The sequence below is a fragment of the Mizuhopecten yessoensis genome, unplaced genomic scaffold (genome assembly GCF_002113885.1).
Source record: "Mizuhopecten yessoensis strain PY_sf001 unplaced genomic scaffold, ASM211388v2 scaffold9049, whole genome shotgun sequence".
NCBI classification, from domain to species: domain Eukaryota; kingdom Metazoa; phylum Mollusca; class Bivalvia; order Pectinida; family Pectinidae; genus Mizuhopecten; species Mizuhopecten yessoensis.
In genome coordinates this window covers 830949-842689 of record NW_018407853.1, presented here as the reverse complement: position 1 = coordinate 842689, position 11741 = coordinate 830949, and the positions used below count along the sequence as shown (strand labels likewise).

The window sequence follows — 11741 nt, the reverse complement described above, 5'->3', positions numbered from 1 at the left end:
TATTCATCAGAAATATGGGGTTTTGAAAACACAAATATTATAGAAAAAATCCATCTTCAATTTTGTAAATATATACTAAATGTAAGAAAAAGTACACCAAATTTCATTGTTTATGGTGAGCTTGGAAGATACCCACTAGACATCGAAATTAAATGTAGAATAATAGTATTCTGGCATAAGTTGATTACCTCTAGTAAGTTATCAAGTACTATTTATAAGCTTATGTATACATTACATGAAAATGGAACTATGTTATTTAAATGGCTCGCATATGTTAAAGATATTTTTTCTCAAACTGGCCTGAACTATGTGTGGTACTATCAATCTACATGTTCTTTTTCAAAAGACGAAATTAAGAGGCTTGTGAAAAGTAGACTGAAGGATCAATTTATACAGAAATGGTTTGATAATATTCTTAACTCCTCTAGAGGACAAACATATTCAATATTAAAGACAAAGTTTGAACAAGAAAAATATTTAATTAAACTTAATACAAATGATAGGAAAATAATGTGTAAATTCCGTTCTTGCAATATGCATTTACCCATAGAAAAAGGAAGATGGTTAGGTATTCCTCGTCAAGAAAGAACCTGTACATTATGTAATTTGTACATTGGAGATGAATTTCATTACTTATTTATATGTGAAAGTGTTTTAGTTAAATGTCTAAGAGAGAAATATATACCAAAATATTATTTCACTTATCCAAGTCAATTAAAAATGCAAGGATTGTTTAATATATTTAATGTAAAAATTCACACAAAACTTTGTAAATTCATAGAAAAGCTTGGAAAAAATATTAACTTAATTTCTGTACTATTTGTGTACTTCTATATGTATCTATGCTATGTACAATGTTGTAATTGTGTACATCACACGCCATGTATCATACTTACTATATGTATGTGACCTCTTGTTACACACGTAAGTGTGTCGGAGTGAATAAATAAAACTTATAACTTATAACTAAATAGTACCTGTGTTGTCCTGAGCCTGTGTCTATATAGCTACATATTACCTGTGTTGTCCTGAGCCTGTGTCTATATAGCTAAATATTACCTGTGTTGTCCTGAGCCTGTGTCTACATACTTACATATTACCTGTGTTGTCCTGAGTCTGTGTCTATATAGCTTAATATTACCTGTGTTGTCCTGAGCCTGTGTCTATATATAGCTACATATATATTTGTTGAAAATCCTATAAGTTGTAAAACTTATGGAAATAAATTGAAATGGATATTGATATATATACAAATGTACTCTCATATAACCTATGTTGTTCTGAGTCTGTGTCTAAATACAAATGTATCGTCATATTACCTGTGTTGTCCAGAGTCTGTGTCTATATATAAATGTACCGTCATATTACCTGCCTTTTCCTCAGACTCTTTGTGTATAGCTACATACTATCTGTGTTGTCCTCAGCTTGTGTCTGTATAGCTACATATTGCCTGTGTTGTCCTCAGCCTGTGTCTATATAGCTACATATTACCTGTGTTGTCCTCAGCCTGTGTCTATATAGCTACATATTACCTCCTCAGTCTGTGTCTGTATAGCTATATACTATCAGTGTTGTCCTCAGCCTGTGTCTATATAGCTACATATTACCTGTGTTGTCCTCAGTCTGTGTCTATATAGCTACATATTACTTGTGTTGTCCTCAGCCTGTGTCTGTATAGCTACATTTTACCTGTGTTGTCCTAAGCCTGTGTCTATATAGCTACATATTACTTGTGTTGTCCTCAGCCTGTGTCTGTATAGCTACATATTACCTGTGTTGTCCTAAGCCTGTGTCTATATAGCTACATATTACTTGTGTTCTCCTGAGCCTGTGTCTATATATAGCTACATATATATTTGTTGAAAATCCTATAAGTTGTAAAACTTATGGAAATAAATTGAAATGGATATTGATATATATACAAATGTACTCTCATATAACCTATGTTGTTCTGAGTCTGTGTCTATATACAAATGTATCGTCATATTACCTGTGTTGTCCTGAGTCTGTGTCTATATACAAATGTACCGTCATATTACCTGCCTTTTCCTCAGACTCTTTCTGTATAGCTACATACTATCTGTGTTGTCCTCAGCTTGTGTCTATATAGCTACATATTACTTGTGTTGTCCTCAGCTTGTGTCTATATAGCTACATTTTACCTGTGTGGTCCTCAGCCTGTGTCTATATAGCTACGTACTATCTGAATTGCCTTGAACCTATGTCTAGGAATACATATAAACCTTAGATCTTACCTAAGTAGTCCTGAGCCAGTACCTATGTCAAGGACAGTATGATAACCAGACTGGACAGCTGTCTGGATGGCAGACCTGTATGCACAATTCCTACGTACATCATTTAACATGCGGAAATGCCATCTTTCAACTAGATGGCTGCAAATATTTTCAAGATTTTCTCTTGCTGCTAAATATTCTGGGTTCAGGTGGAGTGACTTCCTTATGTATAGAACTGCTTCTTCTGCATAACCAAGCCTGAAGAAGAAATAAACATAATTTTATAAAATTCTTATTTCTCTCCTACTTTTAACAAACGTATTCTTATTTGATGGTAAAAATATAAAGGAGATGTACATTCAGGCGCGTAGCTGCCTATACGCGAGTACGCAGTTGAATCCACATGATTCTGACAAACAAACAAAAATTCAGCTAAAGTTGCCTTATGCGTACTTGACTGCATGCTTATATCAAACGTTCCTTGTCGTTTCTATACTAAATAGCCATTGAAGACACCTGCTCAAGAAGATGCCATATTTGATGCATTTCATGACGACTTTAGTGGAGATCGTGAAAGCTTCAGACGTGAATTCGAAAGTTGCCCGGTCTTTGGAAGAAACAAAGCCTTCTGACCTTAGTGCAACATTTACATAAGTCTGGTAGTGTGGCTTATTACCATGCCGGTCTCAACAGTCTCAACTGAGAGGCAGTTCAGTATCATGAGAAGGGTGAAAAACTACATGAGTTCCACTATGTCCACTGAACGTCTGTCTGGACGAGCAATGTTGCATAGTTAGACAAATGGACATTGACATTGAAAATATAATAATACAGTGAGTTCGCTGGCAAAAAGGACAGAAAATTATACTTCTGTTAGATAATCTGGGTATTATTAACATAATCGGGGCTCGTATTTGTTTGCTATTTTAGCTCTATTTAAGAGAAAAAATATGCCGAGTAAAGGGTTTATTTGTTGATTTAAGATCCTAAAACTTTCCATTTTCGAGTACTAAATAAAGCACCTCAGAATGCCCAGAATGCACCAGATTGCACCATTGTTTTTAAAAATGTCCAGGGGGCCAGGCCCCCGGACCCCCCTAGCACAGTTATGAATCCACGTTAATAGAGGCCTAGCTACGCCCTTGACATTACACATTTACAAAGCAATCTACAGGTACCCTGTTCAGATCAATCACAAAAGTTCAAATTTATGGAAGTATTTTGTTTTCTTTTTCAAATTTTATGTACATGAAAAGCTCTAAATACTTTATTGATGAAATTGAAATGGAATACGAAATAAAATATTTACCACTGAACAAAATGTATAATGAATGATATACAGTAATAAGTTTTTCGCAGAAATATCTTCTTACTTTTTAGACACTATTTATAGACACTAAAAAAAACTAAAACTGTAAGCCAAAGGCTACCTAATACCCCCCACTCCTGCATATACCAGGACTGTAAGCTAAAGGCTAACTAAGGGAAAGCTTTGCAATTCAATCCTTTGCTTCCACCAGTAACTATTTCTTTATTCACTTAGCTGTACACTTATTTAAGTATATAGGTAACTGACATACTTCCTGTACTCCCTCCCCATGCCAAAACATAATTGCATACCAAATCTTGTTAGCCCAGATGAACCAGTTTTGCAGAAATCATCCTAGTAGTTAAAGAAGAGTTGTCAAGGCAAAGATTTTTAGCAAAGGGCCAACACTCCTTAACACATTCAACCCTGAAATTTCATAATGAACTGTTCCAACTTTCGAATTGGAGGGGTTCAAATGTGTCTTCAGGGGTGAATGAGTTAAAAAGGGTAGAAATGAAAAAATACTGCCCTGATGCACGACATCAGGGGATAATGACCATTTCTGTAAACTTTCATTGAAATTAGCCCAGTAGTAAGGAGACAGGCAAAAAAAATTTCAACAAAGGGCCATAACTCCTTTTAAAAGGGTCAGAATGAAAAAAAAAATACTTGGATGCACAACTTCAGGTAGTAGTTATCATATCTGGAAAACTTTTGTTGAAATTGGTCACTTACTTTAGAAGGACTTGTCTTGACAAACTTTTTCTAAGGACGGATAGTATGGTAAATCAATGAGTGTTGAATAAATTCATGTAAAAGGCAAGAATTAATGTACGTATATTCTCTATTCAAGGAAAATTAGAACCAAAGGGAGTCTAAACAACGTAAGGCTAACTGGAAAGTGGAAGAAGAGAGGTCTTGAGAAGCAGTGAAAAAAGGCTCAGCAACAATTAATTTATGCAATGTCAGTATATAGACATACAGGATGAGTAGTGCTTGGTGCCTTCGGCATGGTATTTCAGTGAGATACCTGGTATTGTGGTAACACATACATAAAAGTTGGCTTCAGATAAAAGATTACACAAGGAGGCAAAAATGACTTTATAAGTTAAAGATACTAAATGCAAGATTAAATTTGTTATAATTTCTGATCTCCACCCAAACTGAAGTAGTAGTTTACCTCTATAGTCTATTCCCTATTGGGTCCTGTAACTCAGCCTTCAGTTATGCACTTACATGGCCACACTCTAAATTGGCCTTCATATACATCGTCCCCCAGTATTTTAAAGATTTCTCTCTTTGTCCCCTATTTGGCCCTGCCCCTTTGCTCCCAGAAGGTCGCAATTGAGGGCCACACACTTTCTTTAGGCAACATCACGCGGCAGCACGATTTACCCAAAAAGACCCCAAAACACCCAAAAAGACCCAAAAAACACCCCAAAACACCCAAAAATCACCAAAAAAACACCCAAAAACACCCAAAAAACACCAAAAAAACACACAAACACATGAAAAATGTTCAGATATTTTTATGTCTGCTTCCTGTCATTATGTAACATAATGATGTTTCCCGTTAATTGAATAGTTATAGCGACGCGAGTAATTTTAACTATACGTATTTGAGTTACTTCCCCTGCAACAAGTTTACCGTTTGCCTATTCACAAAAGTTTTATCGATAAATGGTATTTATTCTCACTCTTTCCACATTATTTGACATAGGTAGCCTATGTTTATTTTGTATTTGACAAGTGCTTTGTTCTTAAGAGGATACTGTTTGAAGTGTTAAATTCGTACTTTTTTTAATAAGTCTGATTATTTCAATCTATTTTGCGTTTTTCGAGTGAATCATTTGGGTGCTTTTTTTGAAAGTTATTGGCCCTAAAAAGGGCCGTTTTATGACGTATTTCCTCTTAATGCTTCTGTGTGGAGGCGATGATTCTTCGGATTCTGGACATATACTTCTTTATTCCTGTATTAACGGTGATCAGTTCACTGGTTTGAAGATGGACCAGGTCTTGTAGATAGTCAGTCGGGTACTTAATGTCTTTGAACTGTACGAAGTGCTTTCCAAATTTCTTGTGGAGAAGTTGGTTTATACGTATCCGTTGACATTCATACGCCTCTTTTGTCAGACCAGGAACTTTACTGAAGTTTCCCCTTGTGATGATTTCGGCCACCCATACCTTCTTCATTCCAGCATTATTGAATGTAAAAACCAACTCGACAATTCTTTCAAAAATCTCCCTTGGTGTAGATGTGGGTGAGATGTCATTACCTCCGACGTGGAGGAATGCAAATTCTGCACCTGTTGCTATGGCTTGCCTAACAAATCGCTGGTCCATCCTGTCTGTCCTCAAACCACCCCTGCCAAAGAATACAGTATTCACGCCAGAAATACATAGGTCTCCATCACAATGGCGCCGAAGTCTTTCAATGTAGCTGCTACCATATAGAATCAAAGTAGGCATGGTTGTTTGATTGTAATTATTACTTTTGTTTTTAAAAAAAATCCCTTAAATGGTACATATATAAGTGTGTGTCCGTCCGTGTATCTGTATGATATGACGCGCATATCAAGAAACGTATCATTCGTTGATTGGCCAGTTTTTGATATTGGTTTCTCCACATCTTCATTATTGTGACATAACGAGAGTCATTGTAGAAACACTTCTTACCACTAATTAGGGAAACCATAACAATTCTCAGCGGCTGAGTGCGTGGGTTTGTTGTTACAACGGCACCTGACCAAGCATTACTTGTGTAATCTTCTGTTCACACATGACGATGTCAAACTACCGTGGAAATATAATCGAATACCTTCGTCTTTTAATTAGTTATATTTCTATAATCTGTGAAAACGAAGGAATTGTGCAATTTAGGAAAATTGGTCCATCACGCAAACATATTACGAGCAAATTATTTAGATAATCAAATTGACACTGGAAGTTTTTGTTGTAATTAAGTTTAATGTACATGTTGTACAATGAAGAATTACGAATTACTTATACGTGAATAACTCCAGTGTTATCAGTTGAATGTTTTTGAAGTGTTAACGTATATGAACAGCAGTGTTAATCGCTAAGAAACCACACGTTCCGATGACGTAACGTCAGATGTTGACGCACAAACGAAAAATCGCGGATTCCCCTACATTAGCGTTATATCAAATCTAAATATGAATCAAATCATGTTATTATATAATCACCAAAACTCAGTCTTCGCGTGTTTTATTACACATATCATGAAAATTCCTATCGAACCATTTCTGTGAACTTGTATAAAAGTGTAATTACAAAATAAAGTGTTATTACGTATGTTTATGTTGGACGTGCTTTAACCTTTTTTTTAAATTCAATACAAATGAATTTAAGCAGAACATAAGAAGCCTAATTTTGTGCATTTATGATATAGAAAATACTAGTACAATTGTTGTAAAACTAGCAACAATCAATCAATCGGAAAAAAACCTATTAATCCCATAATCAGTGGTTCGCGGTAAAATGATTGCATGTTTTTCTTTCATTTAGGTGTTACGTCAATTGGGTAATTATACTGAACACCTTCAACCAATTATCCATTCGCGAAAAAACACTCTAACACACATGTAACAGCGTCACCCGTAACTGTGATTTCTAGGCACGTGCCGTTAATTGCAGGTGTGTTATGTCAGTTGACAGCAGGTCAGACCTTCTTTTGTGGAGATCAAAGGTCTTCCGAATAGATATGTTTTTACATATTAAACATTAAAATGGCTTCACTGTATAGATATATTTACATTGATATGCTCATAATCTAAATGTTAGTCATTATTGTAACAGTGGAGAGGTCTTAACGGCAAGATTATTTTTATACACGGTCATGGTTTTGAAAAAAAAATGAAGTTTTTGTAATAACATATGAAATAGTGGCTGTGAATGAGGTGAAACTTGTCCATAATATATATTGCTCATGTACACCCCCTTTCGACCATACACTGCCTGGGCGGAAGAATTCTTGATCGAGGTGAGGGAAGGAAGCCAAACTCAGGTGCTGATGGCATCACCATTGCGGATCATAACGACCAGCAGGAGTATTACACAGATTGGGGCACTAATTGATAGGGATGATAGGTTAGGGACTTACTAACATAGCAAAGACATGTCGCAAATAAATGTCGATGCTAATGGACAAGTTTCATTAATTCTTGACAATTATCTTGAAGTCATTTGCAGCCATTATCAATCATGTACGTAATTGAATACTTTTTTGTCATATTTGAAATATTTTTAAATCTACATAATAATCACAATTGTGAAATGATATACGTGAACAGAAGTATGGTTCGGTCAGCCTTGTCACTCAAATAAAGACTCATACAAAAGGACGATCGCATAATCATATAAAATTAAAAATAAAATTAACAAGGACAAGAAAAAACAAAATCAGCCCCAAAACCAAAATACAAGCAATATTGCTGATGAAGTCCTGTCAATTATTTCCCAACTTCATACAAACCCAAGCATTCAAAAAATCGAACATGGAAAGCACAAACTTCCAAATGTAATCTTGTATACAGATGAACAGCTGTCAGATTTGAGGTCAAATTGTGTAGGAGAAGGTGGTAGTGTGTTAGGAGTGGATAGAACATTTAATCTAGGGAAATGTTTTGTGACCACGCTCACATACAAAAATCAGGGTGTGGTACACAAGAAAACAGGCGAAAATCCCATTATGCTAGGACCAATGTTTTTACATTGGGATGGGGAAATGAAGACATACCACTCGTTTTTCTCTCATGTTAGGGCAGAATTAGGCAATGTGCCCGTTACTGTTGGTAGTGATGAAGAGCGTGCTATGACGAATGCCTTGCATGACTGCTTTCCAAATGGAAATTTCCTGTTATGTACCAAACATATCAAAGAAAACATCATTAGGTTCTTAGAAAAATCTGGTACTTCTTTAAAAGACAGGCAACACATAATCAACATCATATTTGGCGAAGACGGAATCGTTTTCAGCAAAGATGATCTTGAGTATGAATCAAGAAAAGCAGAGCTTGAACAATATTTTGAAAAAAATACAAAGTTTCAGCATTATTGGTTATTGAATGCAAAATCAAAGCATATGTCATGGCACCTCTTCGGGAAAAGAAAGTCAATGCTCTTTGGACCAACAACAATTCGGAGTCAATTAATAACAGATTGAAACAGGTTGCCAATTTCAAACAGCATAAATTACCTCAGCTAGTTGAAAAAATGGCCTTAGTGTCTCAAATGCAGATACTTGATTTAAGACGGGCATTACATGGAACTGGCAACTTTAGGCTAGAAGGCAAAACTACATCATTTGAGGTGGACCAGGAAATTTGGAATAAAAAAACACAAAAAGAAAAAGACGTATATTTTAGAACCTTTTTGGCGAAAAGAAAGAATATTACCCGCGAAAGCAATTTTGCTAAGGCTTCAGGCACAGACTTCTTGTGCCCAAAACCTTAGCAAAACTGTGGCAAAAAGCCATGTCAAAGGAAAAGACAAAAATCTGAAAGATCGAGAACAGTAAAAAAAAACAATAGGCCAGTTCCATGAGTATTGGGTCACAAGTATCAACTGTACAGGGAATTTTGTGTCACGTCTTCATTTCCTTCCCCATTTCTCTTATGCTACATATTTATAGATTATTGTATTGGTGAATCACAACATGATCCGCTATCTCTTCAGATATTGCTTTTCGCAAATGGACATGTTGTGTCATTCATTAGTTTAATTCTATTTAATGTCATACATTCTTCATCCGCCATTTTCCTTAGGTTATTTTATAGTGTTGTTTAAATTCCAAGTATTTAGGATATATGTTTTTTCCATTATTTACGTGGAAGATATCTCTTGGGATATTTATCTTTCCAAAAAATAACCATATAAGCGGATCTAGTTCACTTACACGTGTATAAGTAAACTAGATCCGCTTATATGGTTTATTTTTTTCATTTTATATTATACTTGTTGATTTCGTTTTATTTGTATTATAACGTTTTCATTACACACTTCCATATACAATTGTTTTATTATATCAACTGATTGTTTAAAATTGTGACAACTTGTTCAAATAATAGTTATTTCAACAATTCTTTTATTACCATTTATGTTTTATGTACTGCAAATGTATTTTCACAAATTTTAACAAACTTATTTTCATCGTTGTGTTTGTAATCTATGTATATATATGTGTTAAAATATGATTATCAAAATAAATGGTTATGATCAAATAATCTGACTGTGAGTCTTGATGTAATAATGATGTCATCTGTAACATCGCGATGCAAGGGAGGTAACACATATACCATACTCTCGTAATTTCGAATTGCAGGAATTGACAGTTGATGCCGAAAAAACAGGTGACTACATTATAATATTAACTGAATATCATTTAAGTGTCGTCTGTGTTTTTGTGTGGTCTTATTGGTGTTTTTGGGTGTTTTTTGGGTGTTTTTGTGTGTTTTTGGGGTCTTTTTGGGTAAATCGTGCTACCCACATCACGTCCCCTTGGAAAAAAAAGAAATGTGCAAGAAACAGAATCTGTATCCTCCCAACTCTGGATGGATATCCAACTGATCATAGCTACCTAAATTGGTTAAAACACAAAAACATGTTCCGATCAAAAGATATTGATCAGTAAACATGTTCAAGATATTGAATTATATGACGACTTCTTCATATGATATCATAAATATTTTTACTTATTATCATCTATTGATCGAAACGAGCTCCTGTAGTTGAAATATGATCAGTAGTTCAGGAGTAGGCTATAAGAAAGACATATGCATTTTGATGTTGAATTGACAACGACGAACGCCGCAGAATGGCATAAGTTACATATACATATATATCAGGACCTGTATATAATTAGGTGTTAGAAGTATGTCTGCTGCGATACCTGAACAACTGTGCGCCAATGTTGTTCAATATTGACTCATTGTCGGGCAAAATTTCACATGCTTGATCGAAACACTTGAACAAATCTTCAATTCTGCCTTCCCTCTCTAGACTCTCAGTCCAAAGTCTCATTGTCATAACGAAATCCTCTAGTACATCATCGTGATTTTCAGGGGCGAGTTTTAGAAACAACAAAAAGTTGGCGAATGCTCGGCCATATCTTTTTTTTGATAGACAAGATCTAGCAGACGCCAATGAAATCTTTGTCACTTGTCTAACGCCTCCATCCTCCATCTTGCTATTGTTGATTTGTTTACATTAGTCAAACATCTGTTCAGTAACTGTTGAACAATATTACACATTGTCTTTCCATTTCACGTGCTTATATTAAAACGGATGTTTTGCTCATATATCAACGCATGCGTAGTAGATATTTCCGTTTCACCGTGTCCTTCACGTTTTTGCATCCAAGCACAGGACAAACGGTACTGTCAAGATGGCTGGTTATATCGATTTGTTGTGTTTCGCTGTGGGCTATGGTTCTTCAATGGCATGGAACTATAACTCAGGAGTGCCAATGCATCGAGGTAACTTCTTATCAACACAAAACACGATTTTTTGGAGTAAAGACAACTCGTCTACGAAAATTATCAACATATTTAGATGTGGACGAGTTGCCCTAAAGAAGCCAGCAGACAGCATCACATTGTAGGAAAAGCTGGAAAACACACATGTGTTTGACACTCTAATGATGTGTATATACTATATACTGGTATTATAAATACATATCTTTCGTGACAAAATCTTCAATAAGTTGATGGTGGTCACTATATGATAAGAGCTACATCATGATTATTATTATGTCAAGCACCTGTGGTTTGACCACAGGGGTTCGTTACAAATGTGTGAAAAACACATAACTTATGCTATACTGATATGGGTCACAACAAACTATGTTTATGTGTGCTGTCACCCATATCAGTATAGCATATATTTTTTCAGACATTTGTAACAAACCCTGCGGTTTGACTTTGGGTCACAGTGTCAGGGGCGCGTAAGACGGTTAAGAATATATCTTCACTGACTGTACTGAAACCTCAGGCCCTTTTGGGTATATCCAGTTCAATCAGTTGAAATAGTTGAACCTAGGTAAAAAAAGCAATAGACGCAATTCTAAACTGAGGCTGATCTCCAGAATATTCGGCATCAGTGTAGATTGATAAGGGGTCCATGCAGACGTACCTGACCGAAACTAAATATTTCCATAACAACAATAGACATTCCCAAGA

General features: G+C 35.4%; 1 protein-coding gene across 1 annotated transcript in view; it reads right to left on the bottom strand.

The window, feature by feature from the left end:
• LOC110457238 (putative protein arginine N-methyltransferase 9) overlaps positions 1–10851 on the bottom strand; it is a 38404-nt gene extending 27553 nt beyond the window's left edge. The window contains exons 1-2 of the mRNA XM_021508419.1: positions 10454–10851; positions 2256–2492 (exon numbers count right to left, since the gene is read on the bottom strand). Coding sequence (XP_021364094.1) covers positions 2256–2492; positions 10454–10746 — 530 coding nt within the window. The 5' untranslated portion in view covers positions 10747–10851. The remainder of the gene's footprint in view (positions 1–2255; positions 2493–10453) is intronic.
• Between the last annotated feature and the right edge of the window lie 890 nt (positions 10852–11741).